At 54.2% G+C, this 19,359-nt stretch overlaps 1 protein-coding gene across 3 annotated transcripts in view; it reads right to left on the reverse strand.

Moving 5' to 3' along the window:
- Window positions 1-18,962, reverse strand: part of IL1R1 (interleukin 1 receptor type 1) — a 67,901-nt gene extending 48,939 nt beyond the window's left edge. The window contains exon 1 of one of the 3 annotated variants that reach the window (XM_070429776.1): window positions 18,889-18,962. In XM_070429776.1, coding sequence (XP_070285877.1) covers window positions 18,889-18,930 — 42 coding nt within the window. In that variant the 5' untranslated portion in view covers window positions 18,931-18,962. Of the gene's footprint in view, window positions 1-680; window positions 696-1,586; window positions 1,668-18,888 lie in introns of those variants that run through there. The other 2 variants (XM_070429778.1, XM_070429777.1) reach the window with 2 other exon arrangements.
- Window positions 18,963-19,359: the final 397 nt, after the last annotated feature.

A 19,359-nucleotide genomic window follows, 5' to 3' on the forward strand; every position in this document is an offset into this window, starting at 1 on the left:
GGCACGGTTTCGATCCACCTGAGCCGCCTGCTCTCCTCAGCACTTCAAACAGCACCTGGCGCGTGGCAGATAGTCCCACTTGTTAGGTAAATATGTGAATAGATGTACCATCAGAAATGGTTCACCAAGAGGAAAGGACTGACTCAAAAGATGCTACTTGCTCAAAGCCATAAAGAAAGCCTGTGCACAGCATGCCACACCAGGCTCAGCAGGGCCTGTTAGAAATGAGGGGTTTGGTCATGTGAGAATCCAGGTCAATTACCCTTTCTGAGGCCACAGGGAGGCCCCCCAAGAGCGGAGGACAGGGGCTGCTCCACAGGGGCAGCGTGTCAGCTAGCCAATGAGAGGACATAAGCCAGGGGTCCGCACCTCCTCCCACCAGATCCTCATCCCAAAGCCCCCCTTTGTGTAGCACACACCATAATACAGGCCATGCATATAGAATATTAAGTGAAATCATAAATAGGATATTAAATAAATAAGAAATTAAAGGAGTCAAGGGAGGAAAAAGTCCCCACAGCTGCATAGTAACGTAGAGAGGAAAAAGGGTGCCCAAGCTCCCAGCAGCCTGCCTCTCCGAGTTCCTCACAGGCAAGGAGCGTCGTCCTGACGTCCGCCTTCCAGAAGCCGACCCCACCCGGCGCCAGGCATCCCCCGCGCGGTGCATGAGCCCAGCTGACCTTTCCCGCGCACATCATGGCCCTCGCTCCTCGCTCCGCGTCTAAGCGCTGGAGCTACAACTACCACCGGGAGGTGCCATCAGACCAGCACCCCAGTCCCCGGGAAGCACTCGGACAGCGGGGCAGGAACTGGAATTCGCACCGGCTCAGCAACATTCCTCCCTCCCGGCTGGGAGGGACCTGGCGCCATCACGCCTTGGAGAAGGCTCGGGGCTTGGAGCCCAGGGCGCCGGCGCCGGCTCGGGCTCGGGCTCCAGCTCCGCGGGCAGCACAGCACGTGGCCAAGCTGCTTGCTCTGATGTGAGAGGCGGGTGACAGCACCCCTCGGACTGGGGAAGGGTGCGAGAATCAGCGGAAAGGACCGCACACACCGTAAGGTGTTGGGCACGCCTGTTGGAAGGAGTGCCCTCTTGGAGTCCGTAGCTACCCCCAGGGTCACCCTTGACCGGGAGGCTCCACAGTGGCCCGCCCCCTGCGCGCAGGGCCTTCATCCCTGCCCTGTCTGGGAGCCGGACCTTCTGAGCCTACACCCTTAGGAGCTAAACTCCTGAACCCCTACCCCTACGAGGGACACTCCTAAACCAGTTGAACTTGGCCGGATTACAAGGCCTGGAAGCAACTTACACACACACACACACACACACACACACACACACCACCTGCGCACACACCTAGAACAGCTGTGCAGACACCGGCAAGGCACGCCTTCAAGGGATCCAACAACCTTATCCTGCTCCGAACAGGAACAGAAACAAGCAGGAACCCCACGGATGAACCGCCCCGCCCGCCCCACACTCGCAGAGACCAGGGTGTCTGAGAAAGGAGCCTGCTGCGCGCTGAGGACTCGCGCAGGTGTCCGCCTCGCGCCGCCCCACCGGGCCGCCCGCCCACCCCAGCCTCTCCTACCTGGGCGGCCCCTCGGGACCTGCGGGTGGCGGCCCGCCCGCCGGGCTCCCCGGGAGCCGAGCGAGGGCGCGCGGGGCGGCGCAGGGCTGTCACATTCCCGCGCGTCGGCGGCGCCCTCCTCGGTGGCACGATCCCTCCTGTGCCGCCGCGTTCCCAGCCGTCGGCAGCGCAAGCAGCGCCCGCCCTGCGCGGGGACGGGACGGCAGGACTGCGGGCGCGGCTCCGGCTCCAGCCCGCGGCGCGGGGGCGGGCGGAGGGCGGAGACTGCGAGGCCCCGCGACGGACGGGAGGGAGCTGGCCGGGCGCCCCAGCCTCACCCCCTTTCCGGCCGCCCCCGCCCCCGCCCGCCCCCTGCGGCCCTCGGGCGCCAGGACGCCGGGAGGCTGCGGTCCTGGGCGGCCGGTGGTACCGCCCGAAGTGCGCGGGGACTCCTCACCTTAACCTCGGGATTGTGGGATTGTGCTGCCCCCCAGCTGCCAGGCCCTGAGCCTGAGCTCGCGGAGGCCCACGCTGCTGGCCCCAGCCCTGTCTGGCTGACTGTGAACTCCGACAAGTCGCTAATTTCTTTACACCCGGTTTCCTCTTCCGTGAAAAGGGATCATAACAGCTCCCACCTCACGGAGTGACGGGAGAGATCCCATGAGCAATTACTGTAAACAGCGCGCAGCAGATCCGACTCTGGAGCCCTGATAACTGTTGATTGTCATGCAGCTGATGGCACAGCCCCTTACCGATGGCACAGCCCCTTACCGGCGCCACAGTCTTGAGGCCGGGCTTCTTGGCCAGATGTACTATTCTGTTAAGCTTAAAACCCACTTAGTCCAGGGACTGATTTTGCAAATGAGCTCTCACTCAGAGAGATGCAATGAATGGCTGGGAGCACACCTCTAACCCCACGCAGGTGGGGAGGACAGGCGCCCTGCAGCAGGCCCAGGCCAACCGCCAGGAGCGCCGCCTTGCTCTCCCCTCCACTCTGCTGCCAGGCCAGCGCCAGCAAGCAGCTGCAGCTGGCCTGCCTTGGGGGCTCCTGGGCCCTCTTCCCAGGAGGCACAGAGTGAATGATTGCTTCCTGCCACAGCTCAGCAGCCTTGCCTGCTACCCTCCGGGCTGTCTCCCTGCCCCATCCTTCCATAGCCCCCTCACCTGCACAAAGGAGCAAGCAGCAATAATCCGGAGCCTAATATGCCTTTTGGCCTATTACAATTCCCCATTTGTTTTATCTGGTTCCAGAGCTTGCATGAGTCCTCTTTCTCAGGGGAACAGGTGACATAATACTATGAGAATTCGTCAGAAGTTCCCTCTCTTTAGGGTGCTGGTTCTCGCAACCTGTCTACAAATTGGGAGCCCGGGGAGACCTGACCTCGGACACCCAGATCAGCCATATCTGAATCCGGGGGCTGAGGCACATTTGGGAAACTCCCCGGCGGTTCCACTACCAGCCAGGCTGTGGGCAGCTGTTCTCACAGCCCCCGGCAGAGCCCTTCCCCAGCCTCCACCTGAGCTCCTTCAGCACTGCGTCCACGATGGGCGGCCGGCCCCACGCTGCAGCCCCAGGCCAGGCACCACATGCTGGGGAGCATAGATGGGTTCCACCACTTGTGTAGTGAAGGTTGTTAGCAAGTAGAGAGAAAAATTGACTTGTGCAATGATGTGGAAGTGAAGTTATACTTTCCTTTTCTTTTCCTTTACATTCTAGCACCTCCCACCCACTCCTACCCCAAGTTCCCTGATAACACATAGACCCAGGTGGGCTCTCACACACGCGAGTGGGAACAGGTTTGAAGACCTTCCCTTCTCACCTATAACCACTCTCCTCTGGCAGCCCTGGGCTTCCTCCCCCTCCCTCAGTGTGCAGACGGCTTTCCCTTCTCTACCACCACCCCTCCCTGTCCCCTTTCCTTGGCACCTCCGGGGTCCAGCTGCCTTGCTCACCCCCTGCGGAATGGCTGTCCCTCCTACTTCACTCTCTGCTCCACTCAGCACCACACCGGTGCTCCAAATGCCAGTGTGTGCTTCAGTGAGAAACACACCCCACAGGGCGACAGGCAGAGGCGTCTGACAAGAACGTGTGGGAGCAGAAAGCACCTCTGAAGGCTTGGGGGGCCTGGTGGAGCGCGTCTTCCTCGCTGCCCTCCCCGCAGGATGCACCGTTGGGAAGACTGGACGGTCTGCCATGCCGGGCACCTTCCTGCAGGGCAGCCATGCTCCCTGAGGGTGGTCAGTCTCTCTTACCTGTCAAGCTGCTCAGAGCAGGTCCGACTTTGAGGAGGAAAACCTAGCAATGCCCCCGACATCTCACAGTGACCTGAGCAGCCTGACCAATGACCTGAGAAACAGGACATAACTGTGGCCTGCGGGGCCTATGTGGCCTGTGAGCCCTGTGTGCCCTGTGTGCCCTGTGCCCTGTGTGTCCTGTGTGCCCTGTGTGTCCTGTGTGCCCTGTGCCCTGTGAGTCCTGTGTGCCCTGTGAGCCCTGTGTGCCCTGTGCCCTGTGTGTCCTGTGTGCCCTGTGTGCCCTGTGAGCCCTGTGTGCCCTGTGTGCCCTGTGTGTCCTGTGTGCCCTGTGTGCCCTGTGTGTCCTGTGTGCCCTGTGTGCCCTGTGAGCCCTGTGTGCCCTGTGTGTCCTGTGTGCCCTGTGTGCCCTGTGTGTCCTGTGTGCCCTGTGTGCCCTGTGTGCCCTGTGTGTCCTGTGTGCCCTGTGTGTCCTGTGAGCCCTGTGTGTCCTGTGTGCCCTGTGTGCCCTGTGAGCCCTGTGTGTCCTGTGTGCCCTGTGTGCCCTGTGAGCCCTGTGTGCCCTGTGTGTCCTGTGTGTCCTGTGTGCCCTGTGTGCCCTGTGAGCCCTGTGTGTCCTGTGTGCCCTGTGTGCCCTGTGTGCCCTGTGTGTCCTGTGTGCCCTGTGAGCCCTGTGTGTCCTGTGTGCCCTGTGTGCCCTGTGAGCCCTGTGTGCCCTGTGTGTCCTGTGTGTCCTGTGAGCCCTGTGTGTCCTGTGTGCCCTGTGTGCCCTGTGTGTCCTGTGTGCCCTGTGTGCCCTGTGTGCCCTGTGTGTCCTGTGTGCCCTGTGTGTCCTGTGTGCCCTGTGTGCCCTGTGTGCCCTGTGTGTCCTGTGTGCCCTGTGTGTCCTGTGAGCCCTGTGTGTCCTGTGTGCCCTGTGTGCCCTGTGAGCCCTGTGTGTCCTGTGTGCCCTGTGTGTCCTGTGAGCCCTGTGTGCCCTGTGTGTCCTGTGTGTCCTGTGTGCCCTGTGTGCCCTGTGAGCCCTGTGTGCCCTGTGTGTCCTGTGTGTCCTGTGTGCCCTGTGTGCCCTGTGAGCCCTGTGTGTCCTGTGTGCCCTGTGTGCCCTGTGAGCCCTGTGTGCCCTGTGTGTCCTGTGTGCCCTGTGCTCTCTGTGGTCTGTGCCCCGTGTGGCCTGTGTGGCCTGTGTGGCCTGTGCCTGTGTGGCCTGTGTGGCCTGTGCCCGTGTGGCCTGTGTGGCCTGTGTGGCCTGTGTTGCCTGTGTGGCCTGTGCCCGTGTGGCCTGTGTGGCCTGTGTGGCCTGTGCCCGTGTGGCCTGTGTGGCAGGGCACTCAGAAGGACTGCTGTCTCGAAAGTGTTCACGCGGGAGCACCATGTCCCGTCCCCTGGGAGCACAGGCTCTGTCCCCTAATTCCCCGCACTCAGAAGAGTGTGTGCTGGGCTCCCGGGCCCACATCTCGGCGCAGCAGCAGCTGCACCAGCTCTCTGAGCCTGCAGTGCCCCAAGGATGACAGTAAGAAGAAAGATTCTGGAAAGTCGGCCAAGAACGGCAGAAACCCCATGAGCAAGTCGGGGGGCAAGGCCAAAAGGAGAAGTGGTCCCAAGGCCAAGTGCGGGACAAGCTCAATAACCTCGTCTTGTTTGAGAAACAGCCTATGACAAGCTGTGTAAGGAAGTTCCCACGACCAGCTCTCCCCCAGCTGCTGTCCGGAGGGACGAGATCCGCGCCCTTGGCCAGGCTGCCTCAGGGGCGCCTCAGTACAGGACTCACTGCGCTGGTCTCCACGCTCAGAGTCAAGTGAGTGACACCCGGACATCGCGGGGGGGATGCCCACTGCTGGGGGAGATGGTGAACAAGAACAAGGTGTGTGATGCGAAGTCAGTGTTTCCCACTCAGAGCGGCAGGGGCGGGTGGCAGCTATTTGTGGACCTGGAAGGTGTGCGGGAGGCGGCACAGCTCACCCACCATCAAGCCAGAGCACTGGAGGTCTTGCCCATGCCCTCTCCTCCCCGCCCCCACCCCCACCGCCCCCGCCCCGGGAGAGCGCCAGTGACCCTCCGGAGACAAAAGGTGTCTGGAGAGGGAAGAATTTTGAATGATGTGCTGCTACCCCAAGGAGTGAAGTAACCGTGGAGCCTAAGCCACTGAATTGGAAGATGGTTTTCCTGGCAGCAGATGGAAACGAAGGTGCATGAGCTAAGGTGACTTTAATTGTGGCAAATAAAGAAAATGACCTCTGTGCCCACAGGCCTCTGCGAGTCTGGCTACAGCTATTTTTGTTATTTATGGAACTGCCAGCCACCGCTCACAGAACCACAGCGTCCCTGCGATAGACTTAGAAACCACTGGCCTACATGGACTTCCTTCACAGCCTAGTTTTCTGCTCCTTTCACACATTTTCCATCCGCTGGCCCCCACAGGACCAGTTTTAAACCTCATCTTCCACTACTTTCCACCCTGAGACGTCTCAGTTCTGAGCACTCAGCACTCTCCCTCTCTCAGGCAGGGCGGTGTGGCTTCCTCCGCCAGCACGCTCTGTGCTCCGCGGGCTCCATGCCTATGCAAGACCCCAGCCCCGCAGCCCTGTGAAGCAGGTGAGAGCTGCTGGGACAGCGTGAAGTCAGACAAGATGCCTCCTCTGCCTCACCTCAACACACTGCCACTCACAGAGGACTTTCTGGACTATCTCACCAGCAAACAAAGGAAAAGGAGAGTTAGGAGATGGCCAAATAGATTTAGCTTCAAACACGCTTAGAAATTTTAGACAAACATTTTTTGAATAAAAAAAATAAATATAACCTTGTTCTTTTCAGCAAATACTAACTGCAAGAATGGTTGTTTCTGGAGTTGTTATTCGAGGATTTTCCGACAGGCCTCCCCCCGCAGAGGTGGTTGGAAGAGTGAGGAGCGGCACTTCTGGCCACAGAAGCAGAGGAAAGGCCTGCTGGGACTCGGAAGGTCATGTTTGGTGATTCATTCGCCTGATGCCCAAAGATGATGTTACCACTTAACTATTCCTTTCTCTCCTCTTTCTCAGAACAATTTGGTAACAACTCAGCAGCAAGATAACTGCTGTCCAGCAATCATTTATCCATGGCTGCCCTGGGGAAGGGTGGGAGCTGGGACCATTCTCAGCCTTGGGTTCAAGGGTTGGGAGAAGAGGCCAGAGTGCCAGCGATTTCTTCTTCGCTCCTCGCACCTCCATAAGTAAATCACTGAACAAGAGCCTGGATGTGTGTGCTGATATGTTCTACTCCAGGACAGTTAGATCTGCTGATGAGCTCGGTGCACCATCTAGAGCAGTGGTCGGCAAACTGTGGCTCGTGAGCCACATGTGCCCACATGTGGTATTTTGTGGAAGAGCCACACTCAAGGGGCCAAAGAGCCGCATGTGGCTCGCAAGCCGCAGTTTGCCGACCACTGGTCTAGAGCACAGCTGGTGTTGTCCTCAGAGGAAGAGTAGAAGCCTGAGATCTCAGTCCCCCAATAATGGCATCAAAGACCAGACTGGGACAGGAAGCACAGACAGTGCCCTCAGTGAGACACGCATGGGCTCTCTGAAGGCATGTTCCTCTAGATATGTTATCCAATCCATGTAGCTTCTAGAAACACGAAGTATTTAAATCATGCGTAATTAAATACCATTAAAGATCCAGTTCCTGAGCTGCACTAGCTATGCCCACTGGGGGCACCACAGTGACTGTCTCCACCACTGGGCACGGTTGCTCTAAAGTCTGGGACAGCTCACTCTCCACCGAACTCATATTTTTGGATAAAATGTTTTTATCCAAAATAGACATTTTGCTTGTTTGAAATGTCCACCTGAGCAGACAGCACCTTCACAGCTCCCCCTTTCCTCCCAGCCAGCCCTGTCGTCAGGCGCTGCCTCTCCTTACTCAGCCGAGTCACACACCAGCACCTTCCTCATGAGGAACCTTGGTCTGCGGTCTTCTCTTCTTGTCACCTCCTGTTGGGGTTTCTGTGTGTGTTTTATTTTTATTATTATTACTCCAGAGAGAGGAAGAGAGAGGGAGAGGGGAATAGAAATATCACTGATGAGTGAGAATCATTGATCTGCTGCCTTCTACTGGGGATCAAGCCCACAACCCGGGCATGTGTCCTGACCAGGAATGGAACCATGACAGCCTGGTTCATAGGTCAATGCTTAACCACTGAGCCACACCGGCTGGGCTCCTGTTTGGTTTTGATATCTGGGCAATGCTAGCCCATGGAGTTGGGAAGAACTCAGGAGTTGGAAAGTGTTTACTGTAGACAAATTGTCTGAAAGACATCTAACTCAAGAAGAAATAGGTAACTTGAAGAGCCCTCTATCTATTAAAGAAGTTGAATTTGTAGTTGAAAATCTTCCTGCAAAGGAAACTTCAGGCCCAAATAACTTCCTTGATGAATTCCATGGAACACTTAAGGAATAAGTAATATTAATTCTGCACAAACTCTTCCAGAAAATTGAAGAAGAGTAAATACTTTCCAGCTCACGCGGTCTTCCCAACTCCATGAGGCTAGCATTGCTCAGAGAGCAAAACCAAACAGCGGCTGACAAGCCAAAAGACTACAGACCAAGATTCCTCATGAGAGAAGGTGTTAACAGGTGTGATTTCACTCATATGTGGAATTTAATGAACAGACTGAACTAATACAAAAAATAGAGACTGACTCATAGAGAGCAGGCTGACAGCTCTGGTGAGGGAGAGTGTTGAAGGATGGAGGGATTGAGCAAAAAAGAAAAAAAAAGAGAAAAAACTCATGGACATGGCCAACAGTGTGGTGACTGCAGGGGGAAGGGGGAAGGAGGGGTGGAAGAGGGCATGGGAGGATAAACGGTGTTGGAAAAGAAAAAGATACTATATAACAAAAGCCTAATATGCTAAGTGTCTGGTCAACCAGTCAGCCATTCAACCAATCAAAGCGTAAGATACTAATGATATGCTAAGGCCACTCAACTGCTCACTATGATGTGCACTGACCACCAGGGGGTAGATGCTTCGACTGGTAGGTTAGCTTGCTGCTGGAGTCCAGCTGATCAGGACTGAGCGAGATGGACCAACATGCCCTGGAGCCCTCCTGCGGTCCCTCCCAGGCTGGCCAACCTCCCACGTCCCTCCCCGGCCCTGATGGTGCACCGGTGGGGTCCCTCGGCCTGGCCTGCGACCTCTCACAATCCGGGACCCCTCAGGGGATGTCGGAGAGCTGGTTTCAGCCCGATCCCACAGGCCAGGCTGAGGGACCCCACTGGTGCATGAATTCATGCACCAGGCCTCTAGTAATTAAATAAGCAAAAAATTTGTCCATTACACCTCAGTTTCAATGTTTTTTTGCATAATTTTTCCCAATAATCTGTTATTATTCTTTTAATATTTGTAGGGTAGTGCAGTGATATCACCTAATTCCTGAAATTCTTAGTCATTCTTGCCAGATATTTGTTCATTTTATTGATCTTCTCAAAAAAGCAGCGTTTGGTGTCACTGAGTGTTTCTATTGTGTTTCTGTTTTCTATTTAATTGCATTCTACTTTGCTCTTTATTTTCTCTTATCCTCTGTTCGCTTTGGGTGTAATTTATTTTTCTTTTTTAGTTAGTGAAGGTGGAGGCTGTAGCACTGATTTGGCACTTTTCTGCCTTTTAAGTTAGGCATTCAGTGCTGAACGCTTCTCCGTGGTGACACATCAGTTCCCATGCCCGGACCTTACAGCACTGCGCTTCCATTTCTCCCGCGGGCCTGTGTGCTGTATTTTGTCACTCATTTCACTTTTACATGTTATCAACCTAACACTATGCTATTATGAGTTTTATTTAGACCAGGGGTGGGCAAACTTTTTGAGTCAAGGGCCACAATGGGTTCTTAAACTGGACCGGAGGCCGGAACAAAAGCATGGATGGAGTGTTTGTGTGAACTAATATAAATTCAAAGTAAACATCTACACTAATAAAAGAGAAACATGGTAATTGGCGTACGACCGCTACCCTTCCCATTGGCTAATCAGCATATCCTTATGCAAATTAACTGTCAGCCAAGATGGCGGCCGGCAGCCAGGCAGCTGGAAGCGAACGTGAGGCTTGCTTGCTCCAGTGACTGCAGACTCCAACGTTCCCCGCCTGACTTGCCGGACTCTGAGCTGGCAGTTTGAAACATTCTAACAAATATAGAAGGCCAGAATCTCAGAGCTGAAGTTATACATTGTTTTGATTATAGAACGGCAAACAAACCAGCAGCGGAAGCCTCAGAGCTAGAGCCAGAGCTAAAGCTGGCCCAGAAGAAAAAAAGAAAAAGAAAAAAAGGAGCGGTTGGGGGCTTCAATCAATCGCAAGCCTTAAGGCAGCCCTCAGCCCCTCACCCAGACTGGCCAGGCACCCCAGTGGGGACCCCCACCCTAAAGGGGTGTGACCAGCTGCAAACAGCCATCATCCCCTCATCCAGGCTGGCCAGGCACCCCAGTGGGGACCCCCACCCTGATCCAGGACACCCTTCAGGGCAAACCAGCCGGCCCCCAGGCCTCTATCCTATATAGTAAAAGGGTAATATGCCTTCCAGCACCAGGATCAGTGGAGCCGAGAGGTCTCCTGGCACCAGATCAGCATGACAGGGTGTAGCGCCCAAACCCCCTGATCGCCCTGCGGCTCTGTGTGTGACAGGGTGTGGCATCCCAACCCCCTGATCGGCCCTGCTCTGTGTGTGACAGGGTGCAGTGCCCCAAGCCCCTGATTGGCCCTGCTCTGTGGGTGACAGAGGCCGGCACCCCAACCCCCCCCCCCCCCACGGGCCCTGCTCTGTGTGTGACAGGGTAGAGCCATAACCTCCCCATCGGCCCTGCCCTGAGTGTGACAGTGGTGGTGCCCCAACCCCCTGATCGGCCCTGCTCTGTGTGTGACAGGAGGCGGTACCCTAACTCCACTATCGGCCCTACACTGTGCGTGACGGGGGAGCTCCCCAACCCCCTGATGGGCCCTGCTCTGTGCGTGACGGGGGGGGGGGGGGGAAGTGCTCCAACCCCCTGATTGGCCCTGCTCTGTGTGTGACAGGGGGCGGTGCCTCAACCCCCCAATCAGCCCTACCAATCAGCGTGACTGAGGGTGGCATCACAACCTCCCAATCTGCCCTGCTCTGTGCATGACAGGGGGCGGCGCCCCAACTCCCCAATCAGCCCTGCTCTGAGCCCGACCAGGGGCTGCACCTAGGGATTGGGCCTGCCCTCTGCCACCCAGGAGCAGGCCTAAGCCAGCAGGTCGTTATCTCCCGAGGGGTCCCAGACTGCGAGAGGGCACAGGCTGGGCTGAGGTACCCCCCCCCCCCCCCCAGTGCACAAATTTTTGTGCACCGGGCCTCTAGTCATTACATAAAAGGGTACGGTCTTTTTTTTTTTTTTAACTTTATTCATTTCAAACGGGCCGGATCCGGCCTGCGGGCCGTAGTTTGCCCACGGCTGATTTAGAGAGTTAATTTTCTTTTAAAGAAATTTAAATAAGCCGAAACCAGTTTGGCTCAGTGGATAGAGCGTCGGCCTGCGGATTGAAGGGTCCCGGGTTCGATTCCGGTCAAGGGCATGTACCTGGGTTGCGGGCACATCCCCAGTAGGAGATGTGCAGGAGGCAGCTGATCGATGTTTCTCTCTATCTCTATCTCTTTCCCTTCTTCTCTGTAAAAAATCAATAAAATATATTTAAAAAAAAGAAATTTTAATAATAATTTTATTGCCACTTCCAGTGCTTTTTATTCTTCTGGATATATCCAGAGATTTTTTTTTTCCTTCTGCCAAAGGGTTTTGTTTGATATTTCTTAGTGGAGTCTGCAAGGGAGGAATTCAGTTTTTTATGTTTGAAACAGTTTAGTTTTGCCATATTTTTTAAGGATACTTTTTACTGAGTATAGATTTCTAGGTTGACAGGTTTTTTTTTCTTCAGGACCTTAGGAATAAGGCCCCAAAGTCTTCTAACTGCTTTGCTTCCACAGGAAAGTGCCCGTCTTCTCATGCAGGCTCCTCCACGGGATGTTTTCCCTCTGGCTGCTTTTAAGGTTTTTTTTCTTTTAACACTTTAAGTAATTTATTATGACACATGGTTTCATAATTTTGATAAAACATAATTTTTCATGTGTTTCTTAGGGGTCATTGAATTTCCTGGATCTGTGGATTTACAATTTTCATCCAATTGGAAAAAGTTTGGGCCATTAATTTCTAATCTTGGTTCTGTCACCTTCCCTTCCTTCCCTTTGGGGACTTCGATTACACGTGTACTTGTCTGCTTGAAGCTGTCCTGCAGTTCACGGGTGCTTTGTTTGAGTGTTCACTTGTTTTCCCTCCTCTGTGTTTCATTTGGCTAGTTTTTATTGCTCGGTCTCTAAATTCATTCATCTATTCTTTTGCAATGTCTAAACTGTTGTTAAGCTCATCCAGTATGTTTTTTAATCTCAAATATTGTAGTTTTTATCAATAAAAGTTAGAAATGGGTCTTTTTTGTTTTGGGATCTTTCATTTTTCTACACAGCTCTTTGAACATATAGCATCTACACTAATAAAAGAGAAACATGGTAATTGGCGTACGACCGCTACCCTTCCCATTGGCTAATCAGCATATCCTTATGCAAATTAACTGTCAGCCAAGATGGCGGCCGGCAGCCAGGCAGCTGGAAGCGAACATGAGGCTTGCTTGCTCCAGTGACTGCAGACTCCAACGTTCCCCGCCTGACTTGCCGGACTCTGAGCTGGCAGTTTGAAACATTCTAACAAATATAGCCGGCTGGGATCTCAGAGCTGAAGTTATACATTGTTTCGATTATAGAACTGCAAACAAACCAGCAGCGGAAGCCTCAGAGCTAGAGCCAGAGCTAAAGCTGGCCCAGAAGAAAAAAAAAAAAAGAAAAAAAGGAGTGGCTGGGAGCTTCAGTCAAAACCCCTAGCCTGAAAGCAGTCCTCAGCCCCTCACCCAGACTGGCCAGGCACCCCAGTGGGGACCCCCACCCTGAAGGGTGTGTGACCAGCTGCAAACAGCCATCATCCCCTCATCCAGGCTGGCCAGGCACCCCAGTGGGGACCCCCACCCTGATCCAGGACACCCTTCAGGGCAAACCAGCCGGCCCCCAGGCCTCTATCCTATATAGTAAAAGGGTAATATGCCTCCCAGCACAGGGATCAGCGGAGCCACGAGGCCTCCTGGCACCAGATCAGCATGACAGGGTGCAGCGCCCAAACCCCCTGATCTCCCTGCAGCTCTGTGTGTGACAGTGTGTGGCGTCCCAACCCCCTGATCGGCCCTGCTCTGTGTGTGACAGGGTGCGGCGCCCCAACCCCCTGATTGACCCTGCTCTGTGTGTGACAGGGGGTGGTGCCCCAACGCCCCCCCCCCCACGGGCCCTGCTCTGTGTGTGACGGGGTAGAGCCATAACCTCCCCATCGGCCCTGCCCTGAGTGTGACAGTGGTGGTGCCCCAACCCCCTGATTGGCCCTGCTCTGTGGGTGACAGGGGGCGGTGCCCTAACTCCCCTATCGGCCCTACTCGCCCTACTCTGTGCGTGACAGGGGGGAGCTCCCCAACCCCCTGATGGGCCCTGCTCTGTGCGTGACAGGGGGGAGCTCCCCAACCCCCTGATGGGCCCTGCTCTGTGCATGAGAGGGGGAGCTCCCCAACCCCCTGATGGGCCCTGCTCTGTGCGTGATGGGGGGGGGGGGGGAAGTGCCCCAACCCCCTGATTGGCCCTGCTCTGTGAGTGACAGGGGGCAGTGCCCCAACCCCCTGATGGGCCCTGCTCTGTGAGTGACAAGGGGCAGTGCCCCAACCCCCCAATCAGCCCTACCCTGAGCGTGACTGAGGGTGGCATCGCAACCTCCCAATCCGCCCTGCTCTGTGCATGACAGGGGGTGGCGCCCCAACTCCCCAATCAGCCCTGCTCTGAGCCCGACCAGGGGCTGCACCTAGGGATTGGGCTTGCCCTCTGCCACTCAGGAGCAGGCCTAAGCCAGCAGGTCGTTATCTCCCGAGGAGTCCCAGACTGCGAGAGGGCACAGGCCGGGCTGAGGGACCCCCTCTTCCCCTCCCGAGTGCACAAATTTTTGTGCACTGGGCCTCTAGTACAATTATAATAACTATTCTGATGTCCTCACCTATTAATTTTAACATGGGTGTGTTTTTAGTTGATTTTGATTGATTTTTCTCATTTTCCTACTCTCAGCATACATGGTAATTTTTGTTGTTTTTGTTGTTCATCTTTACCCAAGGATATTTTTTTCCATTGATATTTAGGAGTGGAAGGAGGGAAGGAGGGAGGGAGAGAGAAACATCAGTGTGAGAGAGACAGCCCTAGCTGGTTTGGCTAGTGGATAGAGCAGTTATGGTGAACCTATGACATGCTTGTCAGAGGTAACACGCGAACTCATTTTTTTGGTTGATTTTTCTTTGTTAAATGGCATTTAAATATATAAAATAAATATCAAAAATATAAGTCTTTGTTTTACTATGGTTGCAAATATTTAAAAAATTCTATATGTGACACGGCACCAGAGTTAAGTTAGGGTTTTTCAAAATGCTGACACACCGATCTCAAAAGGTTCGCCATCACTGGGATAGAGCGTCAGCCAGCAAACTGAAGGGTCCTGGGTTGGATTCTGGTCAAGGGCATTAAAATTAAAAAATAATAAATAAATAAATGAATAAAAGTGAGAGAGACACATCGATTGGTTGCCTCTCGGACATACCAGACCATGGCCAGAGGATCAAGTCTGCAACCGAGGTAGGTGCCCTTAACCAGGAACCCAACCCACGACCCTTTAATGCGAAGGCCTACACTCTAACCCCTGAGCAACATTGGCCAGGGCCATGTTTTAGAAATGCTTTGATTCCTTGAGTCTTCTTTTATGACTTGTTAGGCAAGGCCCAGCAGCCTACACCCTGGGGTTCACTTTGTCTGACTGCTGAAGCACGATCCTCTTTGTCTTCCTCTGAGGGCCTGTGAATTGGAGGCTTTCTGATCTGGCAGGAGGGATAGAATAATTCCTGGCCTGCTGCGCTGTCCACTGTCCTATCTAACTTTAGGAAAGTTCTTTTTCTGGCCTCAGTAGTTTCTTCACACACATGCACTGAATCTAAAAGGCAACCCTGCCCATCTGAAGTCCTCGCTAGTCCTCTGCTCCTTCCTCACCTCCCCTCCCTGGAACCTGGAGCCACTGTGATCTCCCTTGGCTCAGCCCTGTCCCCTTGATTCAGGAGGATCTGAACTGTGCCTGGGCCCCCTGCCATGTGGAAATGGCTGGACATGCTTTCGTGGCTGGACACTCCCAGCCCGCAAGCAGGAGCAATGGGAGGGCACATCCCATTTGGCTCCTGTCCATTGGCTGATTTCCAATGTCTTAAACACTGGAGTTTCACATACTTCATACAAAACTGTGTGGTTACCACAAAGCAAATCCAGGCCCTATTGCTCAATCTCAGTTGGAGGCAGAATTCTGCTATGTTTCAGAAGTCGGCACTGAGCATGCCTAACACTTTTACACATCTCAAAATTTTTATTTTTATTTTGCTTGGGAAAGTTTTTGAAATATTTATAAAACCTAACCCAGAATTAATCATTGTTAACCACGATCAAGACTTTTGAGGAAGTGAACTGTGAATGTTGTCAGGTAAAAGCCAGGCCACTGTCCTAGAGCCAAGACCCGCTGTGAGGCCCCAGCCTGAAGGGAGGACTCCCAGGTGTGTCACAAAGACCGGAGGGAAGCCCAGGTGAGAAGGAAGGGGTGGGGAAGAAAGGGGAGGAGGAAGGAAAGGCAGGGAAGGAGGGAGAGGGAGCTGTATGAAGGCCAAAGAGCATGCCCCTCCATCTCCAGGTGTGCCAAGCCAAGCCTTTGGAAGAAGGACCACTAGCTGTTGCGATCGTTGGTTGAGCGCAGCCATGAGGAGGGAAAAGTTGAGAGGAAATTCTAAGAACTTAAAAAAATGTGAAAGAGGAAGTGATATTCTGCACGAGTGTCTCCCAAAAGTCCCTGAGACCTTTCAAGAATCCAGACGTCAAAACTACTTTAATGCCCTCGCTGGTTTGGCTCAGTGGATAGAGCATCAGCCTGTGGACTGAAGGGTCCCGGGTTCAATTCCAGTCAAGGGCACATGCCTGGGTGGGGGCTCAATCCCCAGTAGGGGGCGTGCAGGAGGCAGCCGATTGATGATTCTCTCTCATCTTTGATGTTTCTCTCTTCCCTCTCCTTTCCTGGCTGAAATCAATAAAAATATTTTTTTTAAAAAAACAATTTTAACAATAATTCAGACAGTGTGTGCCTTGTCCACACACGTTCCCTACCAAGAGTTCTGGAGCCCGTGGGGCACCCCTCAAAGGCTGGCCACGGAGATGGACCTGCGCTGCCCCACCTTCTGGAGACAAGTGGGAAAGAGCTTTCCATTCAATGTGAAACAATGCACTTGTCTAAGCTTTTTGTTTTCAAAATACATCTATATACGCTAATTAACCGGGACACCATAATGGGTTGACTGGACAGGAGGTTATACATGCAGCATCGAGGGCAGGATGGCAGGGGCCTCCATGCACCTGCACGGGAGGAGGGCCTGATCAGCAGCGGCCGTGGCTGCTTCAAGGGCCAGAGAGGGAGTGGGCAGCACCGCATGATTTCGAATAGCATGCTGGGCTCCTAGACTACACTAATAAAAGAAAAAAATGCTAATTGACCATACCACGCCCACCAGCCAATCAGAGCGACTATATGCAAATTAACACAACCAAGATGGCGGCCGGCAGCCACAGAGCTGGAGCAAGCAAGAGGCTTGGTTGCCCTGGCGATAGAGGAAGCCAAGCTTCCTGCCTGCTCTGGCTGGCTGTGGTCTCTGCAAAAGGCAACAATGTTTCAATAATAGAAGCTAAATAAATCCCAGATACCTGCTTCCAGCCAGCCTCCACTGGGAGCTTAGGTGGCTAGGGGCTGTGGCCAGCCTGCAAACAGACATCAGCCCCTCACCCAGGCTGGCCAGACACCCTAGCAGGACCCCTCACCCTAAAGGGACTGTGACCAGCCTGCAAACAGCCATCAGCCACTCACCCAGGCTGGCCAGGCACCCCAGCAGGACCCCCTTCCCTGAAGGGGGCATGGCCAGCCTGAAAACGGCCCTCAGCCCCTCACCCAGACTGGCCAGGCACCCCAGTGGGGACCCCCACCCTGATCCAGGAAACCCTTCAGGGCAAACCAGCCAGCCCCACTCATGCACCAGGCCTCTATCCTATATAATAAAAGGGTAATATGAAAATTGACCCTAACAGCAGAGCAACTGGGAATCACTGGTCATTATGACACATACTGACCACCAGGGGGCAGACGCTTAATGCAGGAGCTGCCCCCTGGTGGTCAGTGTGCTCCCATAGGGGGAGCTCTGCTAAGCCACAAGCCAGGCTGACGGCTACCAGTACAGCGGTGGTGGTGGGAGCCTCTCCCGCCTCCTCAGCAGCACTAAGGATGGCCGACTGCAGCTAGGCCTGCTCCCCACTGGCAAGTGGACATCTCCCGAGGGCTCCCGGGCTGCCAGAGGGATGTCTGACTGCCAGCTTAGGTCCAATCCCCCAGGGAGTGGGCCTAAGCCAGCAGTTGGACATCCCCTGAGGGGTCCCAGACTGCGAGAGGGCACAGGCCGGACCCTCCCAAGTGCACAAATTTTTGTGCACCAGGCCTCTAGTATTTTATAAAAGGAATCTTATTTATGTTAAAGGTAATGAACTTATTGTTATTTTAAATTATCAATAAAAATTCATTTTTAAGTTTTGTGTTTTTTTTCTGACACAATGAATGTCAGTAGAGCAAAACCATAGAAACAAATCTCTGTAGCGCTCTCACCAGGTTTAAGAGTGTGAGGGTCCTGAGCGCAAGTCAGAGCCACTGCTCTCCAGCCAGCGTGGCAGCCTGTGCATCCCTGGGAGGTGCAGGGAGAGAGCCATCGGGAAACTGATGGGAGAGTCAATGACCCCACCCAGCACTTCGCCCAGTACCAGCTTCTAGCTTTGACGTGACGCCCCTCTCCCACCCCCACCACTATCAGCCTACACGGTGCCAGGTCTGAGCTGCTTTTGGGTGGCAAGGCCCTACCCCGCCCGGCTTCCTCAGCGGCTGTGCAAACCGCCATGGGCTTCCCACTTATTTCACCAAAACATTGCCAGCTGCTCTCCCGCCTGGCCTGCTGACTGCTCATTCACGGAGGAGGAAGCACGTAAATGCTGGGTGCCTACTAGTGTCTGCCAATGAGTCAGAGTCTTAATAGGACATGGGTTTGTGCTCCTACAGGACAGTAGTATCACTACCTGCTGTTTCATGGACAGGCAGACAGGCCAGAACCTGAGGAGCTTGCCTCGCTCCGCTGCTCTCCCAGCAACTCCCTCGTTCCAAGGCTGCTCTCCCAGCGACTCCCTCGCTCCGAGGCTGCCTGTCTGTCCACGCACACTGCGCCTTGCAGGGTGGGTGTCGTTGTCTGCAAAGGAGGAGCCCCCTGAAACAGGCAGGAGCAGCTGCAGGCCACGCCCCTCCACCCACCGGAACCCGCTGGGGTGCTGAGCAGCCACCTAGCTCTCTATGCCTTCGTCTCCTTGATGATAAAATAATGTCATAATAGTCCTTGCTTTATGGGTTGCTGTGAGGACTGAATGAGTTAATATGTTAACACATTTAAGCATTGTCCGACGTAGTGAGTGGCAGAGATGGTCATTATCCGCCATCTGTTTGTTTTACTTGGGCTACTTACTGGAGCTTTCTGAACCTAGGAAATGGGCATAAGAATTCCTGCCCAGGGCACTGGCGAGTCATTGAGAAAATCACAGTCAATGCACTGACAGTGTTTGTTACTGCAGCATATTATGCAAATAAGCAAGTGTGACAGGAGCTTTATGAGGCACACACTCCTCGTGTGCTGTCATTTGGGAACAGTGTTTCTGGTAAAGAGTGGTCGGTATTACTGGCTAAGAGAGTCAGGCTCGTCACCACCGCTGATCAATTCCTCATTCGAAAGCACAGCCAAACCACAGAGAAGCCGGGGGTTTCTGCACAAACACTCAAGTCTACAGAACCCGGGGGATGGGAGGGCCTACCGTGGTCCCGGGATCGGGCAGCCCATGCAGTCCTGAGTCCATCAGGAACTGAAACCTCAATAGTCCTCGGGAAGGAGGGACTCGAAGGGAACAAAAGGTCAGTTTGCAACCAGCAGTTTCTCAACCTTCCTGCGTAAACGCCGACTTTAATCATTACCAGGCGAGTGGCTGCGGGCGGCTCTGGCTCTCACTGCCGAAACGTTTGGTCCAAGCTGGAGTCACTTCCTGTCCTGACAGCTGCGGCATCTCTTCCCGCCCCCTGCGCTGCCGACTTCAGGCCCTGCCCCCAAGGCTTCTCTCCCGCTCGCCACCTGGGCATGGCCAGTCCTTAGATCTCAGCCCTGTACACGCACACGTGCACTCCCACGCACGTGCACACGCCCCTCCCATCTGAAGCCCTCATTGGTGCTTCACAGCACGTCACCATCAACTTCCTGTACTACTTTGTGATTTTGTTTATTAACCTCTGTC

The sequence above is a fragment of the Myotis yumanensis genome, unplaced genomic scaffold, assembly GCF_028538775.1.
Source record: "Myotis yumanensis isolate MYYU_CA2020_CCGP unplaced genomic scaffold, mMyoYum1.0.hap1 SCAF_11, whole genome shotgun sequence".
NCBI lineage: Eukaryota > Metazoa > Chordata > Mammalia > Chiroptera > Vespertilionidae > Myotis > Myotis yumanensis.